The following is a 25,984-nucleotide window of genomic DNA, read 5'->3' as shown; positions in this document are numbered from 1 at the left end:
AATATTTTTTATGGATTTTCATAGTTTAAAATTGAAAGCCTGAGACAAGATAAAATGTAAGACATTTGAAAAGTAGCAAAAAAAAAAAAAAAAAAAAAAAGGATGAAGGAATAGTAAAACTTTTCCAAGATATTCTTGGTTCAATACGAATTAAGCTCAATCGACAGCATCTGTGGCATAATAATCATTTTGATTACCACAAAAATGAATTTTGACTCATCTCTCCTTTACTTTTTAAAAAAGCAAAAATCTGTGTTTCAGTGAGACACGTTCAATGGAAGTAAATGGGGCCAATTTTTGGAGGGTTTAAAGGCAGAAATGTGAAGCTTATAATTTTCTAAAAGCATGTGCATTAATTCTTCTGTTAAAACTCGCATATTACTTGAGCTGTTAAGTTGTTTAAATTGTAATTTTTACAGTCATTTTAGGGTTATGTGATCTTCATATAATATTCTGATAAAAAAGTTGAAATGTAACATCATTAATTGTCTTTGCAGGCATCACGACGGTGCTCACCATGTCCACTATCATCACTGGAGTGAACGCCTCTATGCCCAGAGTCTCCTACATCAAAGCTGTGGACATTTACCTGTGGGTCAGCTTCGTCTTTGTCTTCCTGTCTGTGATTGAATACGCTGCTGTCAATTACCTGTCCACTGTACAGGAGCGCAAAGAAAGGATGCAAAGCAATAAGGCAAGACAGTTCACATGCACTTGTGCTGTGGTTAATAAAGCATCTTTATATGTTGTAATCAAATCACTTGAAATTTGTTGTGATGACCCATTTCCAGAAAACAGTACCATTTGTGCCGGAAAATTTCATTTGAAAAGAAATCATATTTTATTATCTCTGAACCCCTCCTCCTTTACCAGATTAGTAGTCACCAAATATGGGCTTTTCAATGGACTGGTCTTAAAGGCATAGTTCACCCAAAAATGAAAATTCTCTCATAATTTACTCACCCTCATGCCATCCCAGATGTGTATGACTTTCTTTCTTCTGCTGAACACAAACGAAGATTTTTAAAAGAATATTTCAGCTCTGTTGGTCCTCACAATGCAAGTGAATGGGTGCCAAACTTTTGAAGCACCAAAATGCAGATAAACACAGCATAAAAGTAATCCATAAAATTCCAGTGGTTAATTCCATGTCTTCTGAAGAAATGTGGGTGAGAAACAGTTCAATATTTAAGTCCTTCTTTTGTTTTTGGTGATTTGCATTATTCGCGCATATCGCCCCCTACTGGACAGGGAGGAGAATTTATGGCAAAAACTGACTTAAATATTGATCGGTTTCTCAGCCACACCTATCATATCACTTCTGAAGATACGGATTTAACCACTGGAGTCTTAAAGATTGCTCTTATGCTGACTTTATGTGCATTTTGGAGCTTAAACATTTTGGCACCCATTCACTTGCACTGTATGGACATACAGAGGTGAAATATTCTTCTACAAATCTTTGTTTGTGTTCTGTAGAAAAAAGAAGGTCATACACATCTGGAATAACATGCGGGTGAGTAAATGATGAGAGAATTTTCATTTTTGGGTAAACTGTTCCTTTAATTCTTACCCCCTTAACATGTTGTTACTGTCTTGCAAAGAAAGTACCAATAGTTATTTCCCATTACTAACCCTAGCCTAACCTTAAAGGGCTATATTATTTCAGGCCCGTCACAGTCAGCTTAGAATTTATACAGGCTACTTATAATTTTAATATTTAGATAACTGAGTAAATTCTGTTGTGTCATCCAGTTTCTTTGTGCCTTTTATTAAATAAAATATTATAAATAAAAAAATACATAGTAATAACCCATGACATTTCACTATTAAAATTATGTTTTTGGGATTGACCATGCAACCCTATTACATAAAAACATTTTTGGTGTTGAACATTTCAGGGATTTAGGTCAGTGCGAAAATGGCTCAGAACAGCCTAAATTAGATAATATAATTGCATCACACCACTCTATTTACAGTCAGTATATTTATGCTTATTGACAAGAAAACATAAATTCAGATAATGGATTGCTGTGATTTTGTCCAGTGGCAGAGTTATAATCTACAATATAAACAAAATCAAATACTAATAAAGACTGTAAAAGCAACCTACCTATGTTTGAACCATGTGGTCAACAAAAAAAATAAAAATAAATAAACAAAACAATAAAATAATAAAAAAAGAAAAAGAAGAAAAAAAAAGACGATGTCATTTTCTTCAATGTGATGTCAGACACATCAAAACATTATTGTCACTGCATTAAAGTGTTGGACAGGGGTGAGAAACTGCATTGGGCAAAAACAAATTAGAAAAATAATAGTGAAAGCATGCTATTTTGATTTCAATGAAAGCTATTTTTTTAATGTAACTTTTAAAATGTTGAATGGGGGACATGCTAAAAAAAATAATTTCAATTATTATTATTATTATTATTATTATTATTATTATTTTGCATTATACATTACACAACAGAGTTCAATGAAATAATATGGCTAATTTCAGTATCTGTGATTTTTCCTGTTAATTGCATCAACAGTAAGTCATGGGGACACAAATGGCACCGTTTTGTGAAAATGAGCCTGATACATTTTTAATTCGAAGCATGACAAGTCAAATAAGATGTCATTGTATACTGGTGTAGATGCCGTGTACGTGTGGAATGACTCATCCTGGTCAGATGATCATGAGCAGCAGCTACAGTGAAATGGACATGATGACCACAGGAAACTATGGCATGTCTGAGATGAATGGAGACAGACAGGAGCATTTTCTGATGCACCTGGTGCTGGAGAACGAGCAGGGAGAGCAAGGACCTTCTGTGACATCACACAGCAGTGTGTTTATAGACACTCATGCTATTGACAAATACTCTCGGGTCATATTCCCTGGAGCATACACACTCTTTAATATCATATACTGGTCTATATACACACAATGACCACTCTATTTATTGTTATATGGACATTTGAGAATGTATTGGGAATGCAAATTAAGTAGGAAATATATTTACCCTCCCTCTTGGACTTTTACTAATTTTATTATGTTTTGCCATAGTGAATTTTTTGCTACTCAGCAATTAAAAAAAAAAAAATTCCTGTCACTTTTTCTTAAGAATATTGAGAGATGACTAAAATTGATTTTGTAGATTGATTTTCCTGAAAAGTGCAAACACTTTGTGATTCTGTGTCACTAACAAAACATTGCTCTGTATGTTTAAGCACCCCAACTAGTCCGAAACAGCAACATTGGCTCAACCAATGGTTTAACCTTGGGGCAGGACTATCTGTTTGGCTGACCACTGGTAGATAAGAGGGGCAAGTTCAGAAAACCTATTTGAAAACAGTGATTATTTTTGCAATTCCATTTGATGATGCTAGTGGCACAATTTTACACACTTCAGATTTAATACAGTGCTACAGACTCCATAGAGAAATGAATTTTTTGAAATAACATAAAAACCTTTGAAGACCAACATACCATGACCTCTGAGGTTGTTGATATACAGTATGCTTCTGTAGAAGCCACACGTCAGTTTGATGAACTTTGCTGTCAATCAAAAATCGTGTTTAAAATAGTGAAATTCCTGGTGAAGAACTACACTACCCTTAATCCTGAAGCGACAAGTCGGTGATTTAAAAGCATTGCGAGTTACATGATGGAGTCTCCCTAGAGAGTATAAAACAACTTTAATTGTATATGTTTGAATATTTAGCAGTAAACCTCAAATATATGGTGTTTTAGACAATGACTCAATATAGTAGTTGATACACGATCTATATTTTTGTCTTATTTTCTGATAAAAATGACTAAACATCCTTAAAATAAGAAAAAATTACTTTGAGTAGCAGAATGACACTAAATATTAAGTCTTGTTTTCAAAAAATCTAACGAAATTTAATGGGGTGTATTCTTAAAACAAGAAAATAACTATTTGCCAAACTCTTCCACGATGAAATAATTTGTTTTGGGTGCTGTTTTAAAATAAAACTATTACTTAAAATCTGGATTTGAGATTCATTATAATGGAGTGGTTAAGGGTCTGCATACTTTTGCAGTGCACTGCACATATGCTAAGAATTTACTAAACACATTAACAGGCAAATAACCGCAGTAGTTATAAATGATGAGGACCAATAATCTTTATTTCAGTAAATTCAGAATAAAAAGATAAAATGAATATTATTACAACTGTATTAGCCTGCATAGTTTTTTCTATGCTACAACTGATAATTGTTGAAAAAAAAAAAAAAAAAAAAAATGTCTTATAGCAATAGTTCACCCAAAAATGAAAATTCTATCATCATTTACTCACCCTCATGCCATCCCAGATGTGTATGACTTTCTTTCTTCTGCAGAACACAAAGATTTTTAGAATATTTGAGCTGCCGGTCCATACAATGCAAGTGATTGATGAGTAGAATGTTGAAGCTCCAAAAAGGTAATCCATATGACTCCAGTGGTTTAATCCATGTCTTCTGAAGCGATACAATCAATTTTGGAGAAGAACAGACCAAAATATAACTCCTTTTTCACTATAAATCTTGACATCTGCAGTCTTGGCAATCGTGAAATCATCAAGCTCAATTACACTTCCTGCCTAGAGGCTGCAATGACTTATGGATTACTTTTACGCTGCCTTTATGTCCTTTTTGGAGCTTCAAAGTTTTGGGCACCATTCACTTGCATTGTGAGGAGCTACAGAGCAGAAATATTCTTCTAAAAATCTTCATTTGTGTTCTGCAGAAGAAAGAAAGTCATACACATCTGGGATGGCATGAGGGCGAGTAAATGATGAGGGAATTTTCATTTTTGGGTGAACTATTGCTTTAAATTAAAATCAAGCTTGACATCACAACACTAACAGACCATGTGCAAAATTATGCTTCAGACAGTTCTAAACAAAGTGTTATAAACAAATAGAAACTCATATTTTATCAGTGCTTGAAAACCAACACAAGTGATTGTGTATACACTGACCAGAGTGCATCAATATAAGGTCAAAAAAAAAAAAAAACATCAGTTCTAAATCAGGATTTTCCAACACAAGCAGTGCATTCTGGGCATGGAACCACCAGCAAAACACAGTTGCAAATGTCTCATTCGTTCTTTAGTCCTGTGCAAAATGTTATGAGGTTTAATCCCATAAAACCTGTCGAGGACATTTCCATATTTCACCACAAAATCAAAAGAAAGAAGAAATTATATTTTGCATAAAGAAAATTAAGCCTATTTTTGCAGTAATGACAACAACAACAAAAAAAATTGTTTGATAGTACTTGTACTAAATTTAATTTATGCTAATTTGAAAAAAAACAAAAAAACAACAACACTGCATTACAGTAATGATTTAATACAGTAAAAATAATGAGAATCATGATTATAACTGAAATTACAAAAAAGCCCTCAAAATTAAAATGTCAAAAACAAATCTTAATAGTCCTAAAATGCACCTTAATTTTCTTTACACAAAGTATAATTTCTTTATTATTATTTTTTCTTTTGATTTTGGCTTGAAATATGACTTGCATGTGACTTGACCCATGCCATATTGTGAAAACATAAATGCAACAGTTAAAAAATATCATGATACAAGTTAAATGAGCTTCAGTGCCAAAACATGCTAAAATAACATGAAAAAAATGTCTTCATTTTTTACACTTCCACAACTCAAGGTTGACCCAACACAACTGCAAATTTGCAAACTGCAGTTACTTGTTCATGTCATTTTCTAAGGAGTCCCGTGTTTCTCAAGTCCACATCTGTGATCAGATTTCATCTCAGGGTTTTGCTTGGACATTCAGCAAGGTTTTTAGCTGCACAGAAATCTGCTCCTGACTGCAGTTGTGCTGCGCAGCAGCATGCTGATGATGAACATACTCACCCACCCAGTGGCGGGGCGGTTTGGGAAGGACGCTGGGTGAAGGGGGCTCGCTGAACTTGGCTCCGGCATATGCCTTCTGGGCATCTGAGGAGGGCTCAGGAGAGCAAACGTTCCTGATTCCCTCGGCTGGGGTCAGCATGCTGTTCTCTGTGCATGTCTTGTGTGTTTTAGCATGCTGAGTATTGCTCCTCAATCTTCGGTTGTTCAGGTTCACAGATGGTCTGCTGGACTGACTTCCTCGCTCGACACATACTGTTTTGGACTTGAACTGTTGAAGATAAACAGGACACAATATTAGCATCTTGTAGTACAACCTTAAAACACCCAAGGAGGTCTATAATACCTGGAGTTCTCCAACTGTTAGGATTTCCATTAATTTCAATAGCAGTTGCTCAGGTGGTGCAGCACCCCCCAGAAGTACACAACACATTGGCAATGTTGGGACTCATGTATTCAGATAGAAGACAAAGGCAGGCCTAACACAGTCGTAAAAACCTAACTCAGGCCCCCACATACCAGGTCATAAATTATACTGATAAAAATCGCGCCAAAATCAAACAAAGGGAATCCAAAACAGACTACAAATCCCATGAAGCCTTGCTCACTAAAGGATCGAACTCTCAACTCCTATGGGATGAGGCACACAACAGAACGTCCCTCAAACCATGACATCATCAGGAGTAGAAATACCTCTGAAATGCTTCCGGGATTTGCTTCCAGCAACTTTGTTCGCCGAGTATAGATGTAGCGCATCGCTGCTCTCAGGTGCAACCTCGTGGCACAAGGAAGTAATGTCCGACTTGAAACTGTAGCCATACAATCTCCATCTCGCTGGACGAGTTGAGATTACTCTGTGTTCCACCGAACACTCTAACGGATCCATAGGAGACCGCCGAGCAATCCGCATCTTCATCCGTTTGCCTGCAGAAGTGAAGAGATTAAAGATTTCTCTTCCATCTTCAATCAAGTCGACATTTCTGAAGTTCTCCGCCAGCCCGCCGAGAATCAACAGCCGTACCCGCCAACAGAGCGAGGAAACGGCCTCCTGTCATCACACAAGCCTCAAGGAACCGGGTCGGAGTTAAAGGACGGAGGAACACACATTCTACCTGTGTCCTCATGCGATTCAAGTAAGAGGTTTATGTCTGGGCAGAGATAGAATATTATAGTGTGTTATTCTTGTGTTTCAAGGTTTTTTTGCTTGTACAGTTTACGGACCACCATGTCCGCTCATTATTAATACTCAGGGTATTAATTATCACGAATTAGTTTTGCTGTATTGTGGTCCAACCAAATTGGACTGTTGTGCATTTTCGCCATCGCGGGTGAGACCGGCAAACTGAGTTATCCATTAAAGAGTCAAAGAACGCGGGACTGTTTACGAGCCATCCACCGCGTCTCTGAGCGATGAACTAAACAGCTGCTTTCTCTCCCACGATCGCGAAATCGGCTTTAGGGCCGTCACTTTATTCTCTCTCTCGTACTAACCACACAAACACACGTGTGCGACCCCTCACAAACACACACACCCTCATGTGTTATAGGATTATTTTGATTTTCATATCTAATCATATCACTGTTTAGTTTGTAGTTGTAAGTCGGAAGTTTATTGACTGCATTGTATTAATTATTAATTGATATTACTGCATAAATAAACTTTGTTTATATTACAAAGAGAAGTGTTTTGATTTGTTTTGCATACGCCTGTGTCATGCTGATGGGATGTCAGTGCTCGGATTCAAGCCTTCATTCATTGTTTTTTTTCCCGAAAATCGATATTCTTCGGATGTCGATTTTCCTAAGAAAACAATCTAATATTGAGACTGTTATACTATCTGGTTATTAGTCCCTGATTCCAGGGTGGTGCCCCATCAATGTTAATCCTTATTAATATTCCATTGATTTTTGATAATTATCTTTGATGATTGTTGAATTTGAATGATCAATAAGCTAGTTAATTTTAATGTTTCATCGATGTTAACAATTAACGATTATCTTTGATAATTGTTGATTTAAAGGATTAGAAAAAGCTAACATTGATTCTCATCAATGTTCTATTGATTTTAATAATTAATAATTGTCTTTGATAATTATTAATTATTGCTAATAACCAAACCCGCTCCTAAACATAGCGCACTACATTTAATGAGTTTTTAAGGTTTTAATGAGTTAGATTCAATTAATTAATTTAAATATTAATTAATAACTAAAGAAATAATTATTAATTATTTCTGACAGTAACACTGATCTAAACAACCAGTAAGGCCCTACAGCAACCACCCAAAAAACCCTAGCAACTGCAGAGCAACGCAATACAAACCAGTCAGAACAACTTGGCAACTGCGTAGGCAACACCCTAGCAATCACCATAGCAACACCCAGCCAACCACCCAGAACACCTTAGCAACTGCTTAGCAACTCACTAGATTTTTTTCTTTTCTTTTTCATTTTGCTTCTTTAAGGGATAGTTCACCTGAAAATTCTCTCATTATTTTCTCACCCTCATACCATCCCAGATGTCGATGACTTTCTTTCTCCTGCAGAACACAAATGAAGATTTTTAGAAGAATATCTCAGTTCAGTAGGTCCATTCAATTCAGGTGAATGGGTACCAAAAGCATATAAAGGTAATAGGGCTGGGCGATAGGACGATGTAATCGGATATCGCCGATGTCTTACAAAGATCCCGATGCCGATTGCGAACAGATGATGATCGACAATATCGGGAAATGGCAAAACCATGGATCTGTGAAGTCGCCAAATATATTAAACAGTAGCCCAGGGTGTGAAACTAGCACCCGCCGCCCGCCAAATGTGATGCAACTGAATCCAGTTTACAAGCTCCTCGTCCAAATGTATTTCATGAACGGGGTAATTTTGCTCATCTACCCGCAACAGGCGGGCAACCTGTAAGACATCTGAGTGACACATGATTAGAAATGCTGTTAGTCACAAAGACACACGCTTGAAGAAACACACTTTATTATATTTTTAAATATTCTTCTAAAAATATTTGTTTGTGTTCTGCAGAAGAAAGAAATTCATACCCTTTAATTACATTTTTCTTATTTGAAGGATGTTCAGATTTTGTTTTCTTTCAGGAAAACAGGTCAAAAATACTAATTTTTTTGTTGTTGCTATGTACACTAAAAACAAAACCAAGTTGGACTGTTCACTGAATTAAAATAACCACACCAGGTAGTAACTACCACTGACCTACCTATCACTGAATAATTAGATACGTTATATACGATATATAAACTCAGCAAAAAAAAAAAAGAATGTCCCTTTTTCAGGACACTGTATTTTAAAGATAATTTTGTAAAAATCCAAATAACTTCACAGATCTTTATAATAAAGGGTTTAAACAATGTTTTCCATGCTTGTTCAATGAACCATAAACAATTAATGAACATGCACCTGTGGAACGGTCATTAAGACACTAACAGCTTACAGACGGTAGGCAATTAAGGTCACAGTTATATAAACTTAGGACACTAAAGAGACCTTTCTACTGACTCTGATAAACACCAAAAGAAAGATGCCCAGGGTCCCTGCTCATCTGTGTGACCATGCCTTAGGCATGATGCATGGAGGCGTGAGGACTGCAGATCTGCCCAGGGCAATAAATTGCAATGTCCGTATGGTGAGACGCCTAAGACAGCGCTACAGGGAGACAGGAAGGACAGCTGATCGTCCTCGCAGTGGCAGACCACGTGTAACAACACCTGCACAGGATCTGTATGTCCGAATATCACACCTGCGGGACAGGTACAGGATGGCAACAACAACTGCCCAAGGTACACCAGGAATGCACAATCCCTCCATCAGTGCTCAGACTGTCCGCAATAGGCTGAGAGAGGCTGGACTGAGGGCTTGTAGGCCTGTTGTAAGGCAGGTCCTTACCAGACATCACTGGCAACAACATCGCCTATGGGCACAAACCCACCTTCGCTGGACCAGATAGGACTGGCAAAAAGTGATCTTCACTGACGAGTCACGGTTTTGTATCACATGGGGTGATGGTCAGACTTGCGTTTATCGTTGAAGGAATGAGTGTTACACTGAGGCCTGTACTCTGGAGGGGGATCGATTTGGAGGTGGAGGGTCCGCCATGGTCTGGGGCGGTGTGTCACAGCATCATCGGACTGAGCTTGTTGTCATTGCAGGCAAACTCAATGCTGTGCGTTACAGGGAAGACATCCTCCTCCCTCATGTGGTACCCTTCCTGCAGGTCATCCTGACATGACACTCCAGCATGACAATGCCACCAGCCATACTGCTCGTTCTGTGCGTGATTTCCTGCAAGACAGGAATGTCAGTGTTCTGCCATGGCCAACGAATAGCCCGGATCTCAATCCCATTGAGCACGTCTGGGACCTGTTGGATCGGAGGGTGAGGGCTAAGGCCATTCCCCCCAGAAATGTCCGGGAACTTGCAAGTGCCATGGTGGAAGAGTGGGGTAACATCTCACAGCAAGAACTGGCAAATCTGGTGCAGTCCATGAGGAGGAGATGTACTGCAGTACTTAATGCAGCTGGTGGCCACACCAGATACTGACTGTTACTTTTGATTTTGACACCCCCTTTGTTCAGGGACACATTATTCCATTTCTGTTAGTCACATGTCTGTGAAACTTGTTCAGTTTATGTCTTAGCTGTTGAATCTTTTTATGTTCATACAACTATTTATACGTTAAGTTTGCTGAAAATAAAAGCAGTTGAAAGTGAGAGGACGTTTATTTTTTTTGCTGAGTTTATATACGGTGTGTGTGTGTGTATATATATATATATATATATATATATATATATATATATATATATATATATATATATATATATATATACACACACACACACAGAGTCATTAAAACTCATTTTTTAACCACTCCACAGATTTAATATTAGTAAACTATAGTTTTGGCAAGTCGTTTAGGACATCTACTTTGTGCATGACATGAGTAATTTTAGTAACTTTTGTTTACAGACAGATTGTTTCACTTTTAATTGACTATCACAATTCCAGTGGGTCAGAAGTTTACATGCACTAAGTTAACGGTGCCTTTAAGCAGCTTGGAAAATTCCAGAAAATTATGTCAAGCCTTTAGCCAATTAGCTTCGCATAGGAGGTGTACTGAATTGGAGGTGTACCTGTGGATGTATTTTAAGGCCTACCTACAAACTCAGTGCCTCTTTGCTTGACATCATGGGAAAATCAAAAGAAATCAGCCAAGATCTCAGAAAAAAATTGTGGACCTCCACAAGTCCTTTGGAAGCAATTTCCAAATGCCTGAAGGTACCACGTTCATCTGTACAAACAATAGTATGCAAGTATAAACATCATGGGACCACACATCCATCATACCGCTCAGGAAGGAGACGCATTCTGTCTCCTAGAAAAAAAAGAAAAAAAGTTTTTGAAATTGATGACTTGGACCAAATAATAAAGAAAAGTAGCCAATAAGTGCCCAACACAGATGGGAACTCCTTCAAAACTGTTTAAAAAGCATCCCAGGGTGATACCTCAAGAAGTTGGTTGAGAAAATGTCAAGAGTACATGTCTGCAAATTCTAGGCAAAGGGTGACTACTCTGAAGATGCTAAAATATAACACAGTTTTGATTTATTTTGGATTTTGTTTAGTCACAACATAATTCCCATAGTTCCATTTATGTTATTCCATAGTTTTGATGACTTTACTATTATTCTAAAATGTGAAAAGAAAAATTATAATAAAGAATGAGTAAGTGTTTCAAAACTTTTGACTGGTATTGTGTATCCACAGTAAAATGAGTCCTATATCAACATAACCTGAAAGGTTGCTCAGCCAGGAAGAAGCCACTGCTCCAAAACCACCATAAAATAGCCAGACTACAGTTTACAAGTGCACATGAGGACAAAGATCTTACTTTTTGGAGAAATGTCCTCTGGTCTAATGAAACAAACAATTGAACTGTTTGGCCATAATGACCATTGTGATGTTTGGAGGAAAAAGGGTGAGGCTTGCAAGCTGAAGAACACCATCCCAACTGTGAAGCATGTGGGTGTAAGCATCATGTTGTGGGGGTGTTTTGCTACAGACAGGGCCATAGCAAGGTAATCTGGGCCCCCTGACTGTATATTGCTCTGGACCCCTTTCGTATGAAAACATACAGTTGTGGGGCCCCCTGGACCTTTGGGCCCATAGAATCGTTACCAGCTTTCACCCCACTAGCTACGGCCCTGGCTGCAGGTGGGACTGGTGCACTTCACAAAATAGACGGCATAATGAGGAAGGAAAATTATGTGGATATATTGAAGCAACATCTCAATACATCAGCCAGGAAGTTAAAGCTCGGTCGCAAATGGGTCTTCCAAATGGACAATGACCCCAAGCATACCTCCAAAGTTGTGGCAAAATGGCTTAAGGACAACAAAGTCAAGGTATTGGAGTGGCCATCACAAAGCCCTGACCACAATCTGATCCAACTTATGGGCTGAACTGAAAAAGCGTGTGCGAGCAAGGAGGTCTACCAGTTCTGTCTGGAGGAATGGGCCAAAATTCCAGCAACTTATTGTGAGAAGCTTGTGGAAGGCTACCCAAAACGTTTGACCCAAGTTAAACAATTTAAAGGCAATGCTACCAAATACTAACAAAGAGTATGTAAACTTCTGACCCACTGGGAATGTGATGAAAGAAATAAAAGCTGAAATAAATCATTCTCTCTACTATTATTCTGACATTTCACATTCTTAAATTAGTGATCCGAACTGACCTAAAACAGGGAATGTTTTCTACGATTAATGTCAGGAATTGTGAAAAACTGAGTTTAAATGTATTTGGCTAAGGTGTATGTAAACTTCTGACCTAAACTGTATATAGGCCTATATACGTGTGTGTGTGTGTGTGTGTGTGTGTGTGTGTGTGTGTGTGTATACACACCATGATGGCAGTAATGATCATTTACCATGGTCTTAACATGGTACACTCCAATGTACTGCAAAGAATACGGTGGTAATAAAATGGTACGTGTCCAAAAACATGACATTGTGCATAAATACTAATGTACGTTACCAGTTTATTGGTGGTTGTTTTAGTCTGAGCTGCTTTACAATCTTCATGGCTGGTTAACGGAGGTTTAGAGCTGCTTTTGTTGATGTGTCCTATTGTTTTATTGGGTTTGTTGTGTATATTTGGTCCACTCTTCTTCCATAGAGCTTGTTTGGATCGGTTTATCTTCACAGATTTATTTTCCACGCGCGATTCAAGACGAAGTGCAAACGCGTCGCCCAGCATAATTCATGAATATAATGCAATAAAACCGTACTTTATATGAACACGTCCAGATGTGTGAACCGAAACTGATGATTATGGGGATTATTAGGATCTGTTGAAAAATTCTTGAGGTTCGCAGCCAGAAAGTGACAATGCATGAAGCTCACTCTACAAGTGTCTGCACTTCTGTCTTCACTAATACTATTAAAATAATCGTTTGAAACGCGTTAACAAAAGATCGATGCTTCTTGCATAATAGCTGTGCACGGCACGATGCGCATGCGCCCTCTACAACTATTACATCATGATATTAGAGTGCAAACTATGATGTTACTATTCAGGATTATTACTATATTTTTTAGTACCCTCACTCCCACCCATCCATCCATCCATCTATCTATCTATCTATCTATCTATCTATCTATCTATCTATCTATCTATCTATCTATCTATCATGTTAGAGCTCCACCTGCTGGCCGCCTATAGTCACTGTCTTGTTTGAGAAGGTAATGCAGGAGAACTGCGGGACAACGTGGAGAATTTGTGTTAACTTGGTAAAAGAGCTTGAGAAGCGAGCGCCTCATGGACCTTGTTTTCTGAACTCTGACCCGAGGAGGGCGCTTTCTACAACATCCAGCTGTTGATAAGTCTTTGAACCCCTAAAATAACTAGGCTCGTGTTAAGGGCCCAGACAGCGGATCACTGAAGATCCACCAACCCGCTCTGAACACTTGAGCTACGGCGCAGCTGAACGCGAACTCTCGACCTGAATGTCTCAACCCGGAGCGCCTCCTCGATGGATGAACTGCCCGAGAAGAGGACAACCTGTGGCTGGTAAGCGTCTGTTTTAGATAGCTCTCAACAAAGCTGCTTTTCCAACCTACACTCAGTCTCTGTGTTTAAATGAGCATTTTAGGGTTAGGGCACTATTTCTACCTTATTATAGTGTATTAAAACACAGTGCTGTGTGACTGCAGCATCAGTGAGCTGAAATAAAAATCTCTGGAAAAAATTTTCAGTCTACTGTAAAGCAACTATTAGCATGCACATGATCATAACACTGCCATATAACGCCAAATATACTGCGTCATATGTCATAATAAACCAGTGTTAGAGTTATTATGTGTATATTTTACTAGGAAGGTGTACGACATCCATATAAACAGGTAGTGTACTGTAAGGTTGTTTAGTTTTTTAGGGTTTAATTTGAGCGGTTAGCCAGATTAGCTCGCTACACGCAGGACAACACATAACGTCACTGGTCAAGAGGCGGGAGGATTGGGTTCATGAATATTAATTAATTTTGTGACGTTTGGCCACCTGATTTGCTGATAGGTAGTCGTTTGGGTTCGGTTTACGAATATTACTAAGATTACTTGACGCTCTGGGAAGCTTACGAAGTATTGCGATGTATTAATATTCATTAGCTAAGGTTTCGCTTCATTAGTTTTGTGTACAGTAAGGGCTTCTAACATGTTTTTGTCTACTCAACTCCTATGACCAGAAGTATTTACTTTAGTTAACCCTAAAATTTCAAATAGTGTTATAAACGTCATGCATATTATTAAATGTAAAGACTAATTTTGTATAAAAGTTTATTTTTATGTGAAGCAGTTTGTTAAAAATATGTATTGTGAAAAGTGCTATACAAATAGAAACTGACTTGACTATTATAATTGTATTCGTCTTTCAATAAATTAGCTCCATGATTTGCTTTATGCCATTATTTTTGCAATTCCGTTTGGTGGCGCTAGTGTTGCAGAAATGATACACTTCAGCTTTTGCGCTCATAGCACAAACGTCCCATAACTATGTTGAATTTTTCTCTTGCAGGCAAATTTCTCCCCATGAAAACCATGCTTGGGCCACGGTACGATGATAAAGTCCCTGAGGAGAACAGGTTTCACCCCAGCATGCTGTCCAACTATCTCAAGAGCTTAAAGGTACTTGGACATTCCTGTAAAACTGATATATGCACTGTTTCATCAAGATGTTGAGCTTATGTGAAGGTGAACTCTCGTCCTCAGGTGAAGATGGGTTTGCTGGTGGACCTGACCAACACGAGCCGCTTCTATGATCGGGCAGAGATAGAAAAGGAAGGAATCAAATACGTAAAGCTTGCCTGTAAAGGGTACGTGACATCGATCTGAATTGAATGGGTTTTTGTAGCTCATCAGAGAAGACCTCAGGAAGCATTAAGCGAGCTTATCTAAAATAAAAAAACAAATATGTAAAAATAATGTAACCAAAACATGACATACAGTGTACATATTTGAATGACCAAAAATAATGAGTTTTTAAACTGCAACTTTGAGGAAAAATTACATTTAGTTGCAAATGCGTCTTAATTTTATGCAGCTGAAATAGAATGTTACGGAAACATTGTGTAAATTCCTACCTGGTGCGTAGTTTTAAAACATTGATATAACATAATATTTTATTACAGAAACAAAAACATTTTGTTTAGGTTTTAATCTGTAATTTGTAATTATAATAATATGTGCATTTATATTATGATTACTTTTAAATAGGAAAAACGTCTTTAACAATTTATTTTTATATCCAATCTACTACTGGTCCACTTTACAATGTTTGTGGAACATTTGAGGGCTTTTCACACTGCACTCAACCTGGGTTATCATCTTTTTAAACCTTACTCTTAACCCCAGGTAAAGCAATATTTCACATTTGTAATTTTTAAAGGAGGTTAGCACGTCCATTCGCTTAGTACAGTCGCACAAACTTTAAACCGATAAAATGGGAAACTGGTAAAATATTGAACAGTTATGGCAAATGCAAAAACAGGCGTGATGAAGGGACAGTATTCCTTTTGCATGTGTTTTTGTGGTATGTTTCAGAAGGTGAGGAATAATTCCTAACCTGAAGTAAAATATAAACAGTGTGAAACATGAAACGAGAATCCAGGATTAATAAATTGTGAATATTAATATTATTTTAAGTTTGTGACATACATTTCATCAAAAAGAAAAAGAACAAGGAAAAAAGGAACCTTTTTCATTTTGTTCAGTGTGAATTTAAAGGATTAATTCACCCAAAAATTTTAATTCTCTCATTATTTACTTACCTTCATGCCATCCCAGATGTGTATGACTTTCCTTCTTCTGCTGATCACAAATGAAGATTTTTTGAAGAACATTTCGGCTCTTTAGGTCCATACAATGCAAGTCAACAGGGTCCAAAACGTTGAAGCTCCAAAAAGCAAATAAAGGCAGCATAAAAGTAATCCAAACGACCCCAGTTGTTTAATCCATGTCTTCAGATGTGATTTGGTAGGGAGGAGAATTTATTGTAAAATTTGTTTCTCACCCACACCTATCATATCGCTTCTGAAGACATAACTTAAACCACTGGATTTGTATGAATTACTTATATGCTGCCTTTATGTGCTTTTTGGAGCTTCAGAGTTTTGGTCATCATTCACTTGCATTGTATGGACCTACAGAGCTGAGATATTCATCTAGAAATCTTCTTTTGTGGTCTGCAGGAGAAAGAAAGTCATACACATCTGGAATGGTAAGAGGGTAAGTTGATGAGAGAATTTTCATTATGTGTGTGAACTATCCCTTTAAGCTCTCAAACCTCCTTAAAGATCACTTTCTAGCCACTCAGCAAAGATGTCAGTCAGCTAATGTGTTGTCTGCATTATGATTAATTAATGATCATTACTGCTCTGCCTGACTTTCTGGCTTCATCCTGTCACATTACTACATTACTACAATCTATCTGTTTCCCTAATGCAGTCATGCTGAATGCCCTACAGTAGAGACGACAGACACATTCATCAGACTGTGTGAACCCTTCACTGAAAAAACACCCACAGAGCTCATAGGTAAGAACTGACAACTCACAGTTATATTATTAGTTATGGATACCAGATATTTGGATTTTAATCCAGTGTTGGGCTGGTCTGGTCTGGATGCTCAAACAAACAGAGGAATGTTTTGATGGTGCTACAGAGCTGCAGATTTGACACTTTTCATGGGAGATCAACCCATGAATGGTTTACTTACAGTTGACTCTGCATTTTAAGGTGGGGTAGGAGAAAGTATCTTAACTAAAAAATAAATGACACACATCAGCTTTAAGCTTAAAATCCCAAGCGTCAAGCATTTCTGTAACACATTGCACTTAAAAAGTTGGAAAATGTATGTATGCAGTACTTTAAATATTAAGTAAGTTGTAGGCATGTGACGGTATTTGGTTATACGGTAAATCACCATAAATAACATCAATTATATTGTTATCGTGGGCATTTCAAAATACCATTATTAATTCCAGATAACCTTTTGGCCAAATTGCTTTGATTTTTCTGATCGCACATTAGTTTTTATTCCATCAACGAATCAAGATTCACAACACTGCTTGTACGCGGCACAAATGACACATGCACACTCTGATGTAAACAAACAAGCGTGGAAGAGAAACGTAGCTAAAGGAAGAACGCTGCTGACCCTTTATCCGCATTCTAATAGGGTTAAGTCGGAAGTGTGGAAGTATTTTGGGTTCTATAAAAATGCAGAGGGATTGTTGGTTGGAGATAGTTTCCCTTTGTGTAAAACATGCTGCAGAAAAGTGGCAGCGAAACACGGGAATACCTCCAACATGTTCGCTCATTTGCGGTACAGTCATCCCGTGCAACTCGGCGAGATAAAGGTAAGTTGTAACAAACTGTTTTTGAAAACTGAGACAACACTGTAAGAGACAACTAGCTAAGTGACTACTGTAAGGCTACTAAAAAAATTAACTCTTGTTGCCATTTGCAGATAATGTGTAAGTGACCAAAGAGTAGTTCGCTAGAACTCCGCTAGCTACACAGTAACATTTGCGTCTTGTAGTAACAAATAAAATACAGTTGTAATCAGCTAACACTAAGTCCTGTGATTAATAATGGCAATGTGGCACAATGATGATTTCAATATTAATTTCAAGTTGGAATGCCAGTACACCACACAATCATACGTTGCCTTACAGTGTGAGCGAACTTGCGGTGTTAAATTTGTAGCTAGCGCCTTGCTATATATTAGCAACAGGCTTACTATCCAGAAAAAACATGCATACTGTTGTTGTAGCCGGCTTGATAAAATTAGTCTAGCCTTATTTTAACATTAGCCTCAACAAGACAAGGTCTGTACTGATCTGTAATCTGTAATAAATCAACTAAATGTTATATTTATCTACTGTATGTATCTATGGTGTTGATGGTAGTTTTTTAAATGTTCAGGGTTTCAAAACATTTCAAAGTTCTGTTATCTGTTAATTTAAAGGCCATTTTGGTATTGAAAAGGTAATTAAACTTGATATTAAGAGAACAACAATAAAGTTTGTTTATCGTTCAACCCATTTATGTAATGTAATTTAATACTGTGATAAAACCGTGTACCGTGATTAAAAACTTCATCAGTTATCGTGATGTGAAAATTTGATACCGTCACATGCCTAGTAAGTAGTGCTGGCTAGTAACAGATTACATGTATTCTGGATTACGTAATCAGATTACAAAACCAAGTACTTGTAATTGTATTACATGTTAAAATACTTGTAATTGGACTACAGTTACTTTTTATAGATTACATGATTACATATTAACAAGGCAATGGCAGTAAACTGTTAATAATTTATTAATCATCCTATTCATTCTCTTTTTACAATCTTTTAAAAAAAAATCTAAAACAGCACACCGCTGATATACGTTCAGTAAGTCTTCGAGTGTTTTCGAAAGAGAGGAGGAGGGTTGTGTGTATTGCACTCAGAAATGATACTCGCTAATAGCCAGCCATGGTGAAGATGGAGCGATCTACCTCAGCATTTAATCACTGAATATATAGAGGCAATTTCATTTTTAAGAATGAAATTACACCAATGGTGTGCAGCTCACACATTGAATTGAATTGCTTCAAAGGATCTAGTGGATGCCATCTCTAAGGGTCCTGCCACAGGGTACAAAATAGTTCAACTGCAAAATGTGCAGCAATATGAAACAAAGCCCATCGCTCTACTGTTGCTGCTGATGCAGTGGAGTCCACTGCATGAAACTTGACATAAAACTTGACACAGTTGTTCCTTGTGTGACTCGGTAGAACTCTGCTGTTTTAAAATATTCTGCTCTTTTAGAATATTCAAGCTGTTCAAAAGACAATATCTTGCACCTCAGCTTTAGAGTAGGTGATGGACTATCAGTAAGCAGTAAGGGTTAAAAGTGTTTCAGTGCTTTTCGATGAAAACTTTGACCTAGCAACATTTCTGATGATTTTATGGTCATTAATGTTTACAATGTTGCTATTGTTTTGTGTACTTAGTGAACTTGACTTCTCAGAGTTTTGAATTATTAACTTTGGTCATGCACTGTCATTGCTGTTAGATTTAATGTTTATTTCATTCATGTAATGTTTAATGTACTTTTAAAAAAATCACATAAGGAGTTCTTTTTGTGAGACCCTTTTTGTTAGTAATAAAGAATGGAAAACATTTTCTTCCTCTTTGTTCCTTTATATAAAATGATTATCCTACTCAAATGCATGTGACATAGAAATAGGTTTAAAGTAATCCAAAAGTAATCAGATTAGATTATCCCAAAAATGTAATTATGACAAGGAGGAGGGCGGGGTGGGGCCATTAGGATGGACGCCTGGCACTGAGTTACCGCAATCAGCCGGTAGAGGGATAAAGAGTAGCCAGAGATGACAATTTGAGAGAGAGAGGGAGGTGCACACAGCTGCCAAACGTGTGCATTCCGTCTGTTGGACTGAAAAGTCATCAGAATGAGAGAGCACACGGAGCTGTGTGTGCGTTATGGTTTTGTTATGCTGAAAAGTAGTTTTATGTTGTGTTGAATTAAAAGTCTTTTGGTTGTAAACCCGGTTCCCTGCCTGCCACAGTAATCTACGAGATTACGTTATTGATTGCATTTTTTTGTCATGTATTTTGTAATCAGTACCGGATTACAATTCACAGGTTGATTTGTGATCAGTGTTTAGTTGCATCAAATCATGGTGAAATTAAAGCAATAGTTCACCCAAAAATGAAAATTCTCTCATTGTTTACTCACCCTCATGCCATCCCAGATGTGTATGCTTTTCTTTCTTCTGCAGAACACAAATGAAGATTTTTAGAAGAATATTTCAGCTCTGTAGGTCCACACAATGCAAGTGAATGATGATCAGACTTTTGAAGCTCCAAAAAGCACATAAAGGCAGCATAAAAGTAATCCATATGACTCCAGCTGTTAAATCCATGTCTTCAGAAGTGATATGATAGGTGTGTGAGAGAAACAGATCAATATTTAAGTCCATTTTTACTATAAATTATCCTCCCTGCCCAGTAGGTGGCGACATGCACGAAGAATGCGAATCGCCAAAAACAAAAGAACTTAAAAAGAACTTAAATATTGATCTGTTTCTCATCCACATCATAACACTGGAGTTTTTTGAGCTTCAAAGTTTTAGTCACCATTCACTTGCATTGTGAATGGTGAAGCTGAAATATTCTTCTAAAAATCTTCATTTGTGTTCTGCAGAAGAAAGAAAGTCATACACATCGGGGATGTCATGCGGGTGAATAAATTAGAGAATTTTCATTTTTAGGTGGACTATCCCTTCAAGTGTCCAAATATTTTTGGGGGTTATAGTGCTCAAGTAAAGAATGTTTTCGATTTGCTTGATATGTTTACACTATTGTTTTTTGTCCTTAATACCGCAATGCATTTATTTACATATCACAGTCCTGACCACCCTGTCAGGTTTTATTTTGTGGTATGGACTGGCTGGCTGATGCTTTTACTTGTGCTATTGTAGTTTAACACTATGCGTTTGGCCTGTTGGAGGCGCTCTTTAGTCTTGTTAACGTATTACACCGTACAGCAGCAAACTAAGCCTGCTAAATGACACCTGAGGATGATATGAATGTCTTTGTTATCACCACGGCAACACTGTGATTGACACTGCAGGGAACATTTGAGAAAGCAAGACACAATGATGATTATTAGTCAGTTACATTAGCTTTACTACAGTGTATGGTTGGAACAGTTAGTATACTAAAAAAATCAGTCTGTGTTTCCATAGAATATAGCTTTCAAAAAACATACATTGGTGATGTATTTAGCTCAGAATTTTTTTAAATTCATCAAACACAAAGTATTTTATATTGTCAAAGTAACAAACAGTCAGGCATTTTGTAAGATTAAGTACAAAAATAAAACAGGATATAAATAGTAGTGTTTGCTATGGCAGTAGTGCTCAACTGGTTTTGCTTTAGGACACAGATTTTTCATTGGAAAACAACTGGTGACCCAGCACAGGAGATAAATTGAATATAATACAAAAATGTCCTTAAGATTACACTACATTATAGCAATAATATGAATTATTATAATATGAATGCAAAAAGTATGTTCATCAGGGCCACAAGTATTTGTGTCTGCATTTATATACTTGTGTAGAGTGCGTTTCTGGCCTTTGACCTCTGCTGTGTCAGTGGTTTGAGGAATAAATACACTTAATATTTGAAAAATACTTTGTTTACCCTGCATCACTGAAGAAACTGAGATTGGGCTTTCAACAGTGAATGTTGGCTAGTTTACGAACAGGAAACTCAATATGTTTCCATGTTTGGTGTTTGTTGGCCTGGTGTCATCAGTTGTAGGATGGCGAAGATATTTAAACTTGTGAATCGCTGTGAGTGTGAAAAATGAGGTGCAACGGTGGTGAAGAGCACAAAGTATTTTAAAGCTAGCCAAAAAACTGTTAAAAAAATGCACTTTAGGCTTTCATTCTGGAGAAATTATTATTCTTGAATAAACTGTCCTATTTTCTGTTAGGTGATTGGTGCTTGCCTGTACAAAACTCACCACCATGCTAGAGTGTTGTTTGCCAAAGTGTTACTATGAAGTTCTGAACAGCATGTTGCTATGCAGTTGCTAGGGTGTTCTGGGTGTTTTCTCAGTGGTTGTTTACTGTCTGTAGATATGACTTGGGTTCCTTCAATCTAAAGCCCCGTTCACACATGCAGCGACATTATTGCTTGATATCGCTAGTCCTTGTACTGTATGTCACTAGTGGGCATTAAAGATATTGGTGGACTGCACGTCTGGCCATGTCTTTTGAGAATCTGATCACATCACAGATGAGACATATTGCTGGTAATACTAAGATGTCATTTTAATTTGACAAGGAATTGGTTTTCTTGTCACTAAAAATGGACATTTTGAAGGGGAGTGTGTTTTTATATGAACTGCTACAGTGCTCATTGGAGCATATTAACAAGATGAACTCTGAACTCGCTTGTTATAAATGTCCGGTATTCCATATATACACTACCGGTCAAAAGTTTTGAAACACTTACTCATTCTTTATTATAATTTTTTTTCACATTTTAGAATAATAGTCAAGTCATCAAAACTATGGAATAACATAAACGGAACTATGGGAATTATGTTGTGACTAAACAAAATCCAAAATAAATCAAAACTGTGTTATATTTTAGCATCTTCAAAGTAATCATCCTTTGCCTAGAATTTGCAGACATGTACTCTTGACATTTTCTCAACCAACTTCTTGAGGTATCACCCTGGGATGGTTTTTAAACAGTATTGAAGGAGTTCCCATCTATGTTGGGCACTTATTGGCTGCTTTTCTTTATTATTTGGTCCAAGTCATCAACTTCAAAAACTTTCTTTTTTTTAAATTACATTTTTGTTTTATAATGAAATAAATTAATATGGTGGCACAATTATATTTTCGTCTACAAAACTAATTTCAAACATTTAAGAATACGCCTTCAGATCAAAAGATTTTTAAGATCATGAGAAACATTTCAGTCAAGTGTTTCAAAAATTTTGACCGGTAGTGTATATATATATAATTGTATATATTAATCACCCCCTTTATTTTTTTCTTGGGACACCTTTAGTCAAAATCAGCATGAACTTAACAATCAATCATGGTTGTTTAAATAGACGTTTAATGTAGGGCTGTGAATGTAAAAAATTAAATGAATCAATCGCAAATTTTTCTGTGATTAATCGCGATTAAATTGTGGTACATGATACATTACAACAAACATAAAAAAAATCATAAATATATTTACTTGCACTTTGTTTCAAAGAGCTTGCAAGAAATTGGTAAGGCATTTATTTTAATTATTTAAATATGTACATGTTAAAATGTACATTTTATTTTAATTTTTTTTGCGGATAGAGTTGAACACATTTTTACAGGTATTAATCTTTGATACAAGTACAGTTGAAGCCAGTTTACATACACCTCAGCCAAGTACATTTAAACTCAGTTTTTCACAATTCCTGACATTTAATCGTAGAAAACATTCCCTGTCTTAAGTCAGTTAGGATCACTACTTTATTTTAAGAGTGTGAAATATCAGAATAATAGCAGAGAGAATGATTTATTTCAGCTTTTCTTTCTTTCATCACATTCCCAGTGGGTCAGAAGTTTACATACACTTTGTTAGTATTTGGTAGCATTGCCTTTAAATTGCTTAACTTGGGTCAAACGTTTTGGGTAGCCTTCCACAAGCTTCTCACAATAAGTTGCTGGAATTTTGGCCCATTCCTCCAGACAGAACTGATGTAACTGATTCAGGTTTGTAGGCCTCCTTGCTCGCACATGCTTTTTCAGTTCTGCCCACAAATTTTCTGTCAGATTGAGGTCAGAGCTTTGTGATGGCCACTCCAATACCTTCATTTTGCCACAACTTTGGAGGTATGCTTGGGGTCATTGTCCATTTGGAAGACCCATTTGCGACTGAGCTTTCTTCCTGGCTGATGTCTTGAGATGTTGCTTCAATATATCCACATAAATTTCCTTCCTCATGATTCCATCCATTTTGTGAAGTGCACCAGTCCCTCCTGCATCAAAGCACCCCCACAACATGATGCTGCCACCCCCATGCTTCACGGTTGGGATGGTGTTCTTCGGCTTACAAGCCTCACCCTTTTTCCTCCAAACATAACGAAAGTCATTATGGCCAAAAAGTTTTGTTTCATCAGACCAGAGGACATTTCTCCAAAAAGTAAGATCTTTGTCCCCATGTGCACTTGCAAACTGTAGTCTGGCTTTTTATGGCAGTTTTGGAGCATTGGCTTCTTCCTGGCTGAGCAACCTTTCAGGTTATGTCGATGTAGGAGTCATTTTACTGTGGATATAGATACTTGTCTACCTGTTTCCTCCAGCATCTTCACAAGTTCCTTTGCTGTTGTTCTGAGATGGATTTGCACTTTTCGCACCAAACTACGTTCATCTCTAGGAGACAGAATGTGTCTCCTTCTTGAGCGGTATGATGGCTGCATGGTCCCATGGTGTTTATACTTGCATATTATTGTTTGTACAGATGAACGTGGTACCTTCATGCATTTGGAAATTTCTCCCAAGGATGAACCAGACACAATTTTTTTTCTGAGGTCTTGGCTGATTTCTTTTGATTTTACCATGATGTCAAGCAAAGAGGCACTGAGTTTGAAGGTAGGCCTTAAAATACATTCACAGGTACACCTCCAATTCAGTACACCTCCTATCAGAAGCTAACTGCCTAATTGTCTAAAGGTTTGACATAATTTTCTGAAATTTTCCAGGCTGCTTAAAGGCACCTTAACTTAGTGAATGAAAACTTTTGACCCACTGGAATTGCGATATAGTCAATTAAAAGTGAAACAATCTGTCTGTTAACAATTGTTGGAAAAATTACTTGTGTCATGCACAAAATAAATGTCCTAAACGACTTGCCAAAACTATAGTTTACTAATATTAAATATGTGGAGTGGTTAAAAAATTTGTTTTAATGACTTCAGCCTAAGTGTATCTAAACTTCTGACTTCAACTGTATATGTATACATGCCATCAAATCAGAGGATATGCTGTAATTAAAAGTTGGGCAAAATCTTCTGGTGTTTTCCAGTTTTCTTTTTTTATCCCCTTTTCTCCCAATTTGGAATGCCCAATTCCCACTACTTAGTAGGTCCTCGTGGTGGTGCGGTTACTCACCTCAATCTTACCACGTGCTCCATTGAGAATGAGAACCACTAATCGTGACCACAAGGAGGTTACCCCATGTGACTCTACCCTCCCTAGCTACCGGGCCAATTTGGTTGCTTAGGAATCCTGGCTGGAGTCACCCAACACACCCTGGATTCGAACTTGTGACTCCAGGGGTGGTAGTCAGTGTCTTTACTCGCTGAGCTACCCAGGCCACGCCCCCCCCCCCAAGTAATTTATTTTAATAATTTAAATATGTACATTTTTTCTTCTTTTTTTGGGGGGTGGATAAACACATTTTTACAGGTATTAAAAAGCTGGGTGAGCTACCCAGGGCCACGGTGGACTTTCTTTTTGATAATAGGATCAAATGGGCAGATTCAGTTCATATGAAACTTTGTGTACATTTCCAGTGCATTATAAGACACTATACATTACATACAGATATAAAACATGCTGAATGCTGAAAAGGGATACTGCATTAATTGCGTTAATTTTTTTAACGGGTTAAAAAATATTAATCGAAATAATAATTTCCAAGCCCTAGTTTAATGATATTCATGCTTTTTATGTCTTTTTTGTAACATCACAAGTAGGCCTGTCACGATTATTAAATCATCTGATCGCAGTTATTTGATCTAACGGCAGTTATTTAAGAGAACCCCGATTAATGTGCACTTTAAATTCCAATCACATTTTAATGCCCAAATAAGGGAATTTTAAGCGAATGTATATGCTAAATGTCGTCAACGGTGTGATTGTGTGTCATTCAGTTGATCTCCGAGCGTCACTGAGCCGCTCCATGGATGTCAACCAGAGCAGCTCCTGTCCGGAAGAGCGCATGAGG

At 37.2% G+C, this 25,984-nt stretch overlaps 3 protein-coding genes across 4 annotated transcripts in view; 2 read left to right on the top strand and 1 right to left on the bottom strand.

The window, feature by feature from the left end:
* The window catches only part of LOC127415841 (gamma-aminobutyric acid receptor subunit rho-1-like), a 30,796-nt gene extending 27,764 nt beyond the window's left edge, over positions 1-3,032 (top strand). The window contains exons 9-10 of the mRNA XM_051654831.1: positions 498-694; positions 2,643-3,032. Of these exons, the coding sequence (XP_051510791.1) occupies positions 498-694; positions 2,643-2,939 (494 nt within the window). The 3' untranslated portion in view covers positions 2,940-3,032. The remainder of the gene's footprint in view (positions 1-497; positions 695-2,642) is intronic.
* A 1,095-nt stretch (positions 3,033-4,127) lies between these two features.
* Positions 4,128-13,479, bottom strand: LOC127415872 (proline-rich nuclear receptor coactivator 2 A-like). Its single transcript, XM_051654884.1, has 2 exons — positions 12,935-13,479; positions 4,128-6,150 (listed from the first exon to the last, which is right to left on the bottom strand). The coding sequence occupies exons 1-2, from the start codon at positions 13,154-13,156 to the stop codon at positions 5,779-5,781; spliced, it is 594 nt and encodes a 197-aa protein (XP_051510844.1). The 5' UTR covers positions 13,157-13,479; the 3' UTR covers positions 4,128-5,778.
* A 131-nt stretch (positions 13,480-13,610) lies between these two features.
* LOC127415814 (mRNA-capping enzyme-like) overlaps positions 13,611-25,984 on the top strand; it is a 135,736-nt gene continuing 123,362 nt past the window's right edge. Inside the window, exons 1-4 of one of the 2 annotated variants that reach the window (XM_051654783.1) lie at positions 13,611-13,969; positions 14,969-15,078; positions 15,163-15,266; positions 16,897-16,985. In XM_051654783.1, the coding sequence (XP_051510743.1) occupies positions 13,906-13,969; positions 14,969-15,078; positions 15,163-15,266; positions 16,897-16,985 (367 nt within the window). In that variant the 5' untranslated portion in view covers positions 13,611-13,905. The remainder of the gene's footprint in view (positions 13,970-14,968; positions 15,079-15,162; positions 15,267-16,896; positions 16,986-25,984) is intronic. The other variant, XM_051654782.1, reaches the window with a different exon arrangement.

Source organism: Myxocyprinus asiaticus, chromosome 25 (genome assembly GCF_019703515.2).
Source record: "Myxocyprinus asiaticus isolate MX2 ecotype Aquarium Trade chromosome 25, UBuf_Myxa_2, whole genome shotgun sequence".
Taxonomy (NCBI): Eukaryota; Metazoa; Chordata; class Actinopteri; order Cypriniformes; family Catostomidae; genus Myxocyprinus; species Myxocyprinus asiaticus.
This window is presented reverse-complemented; position numbering and strand designations above follow the sequence as displayed.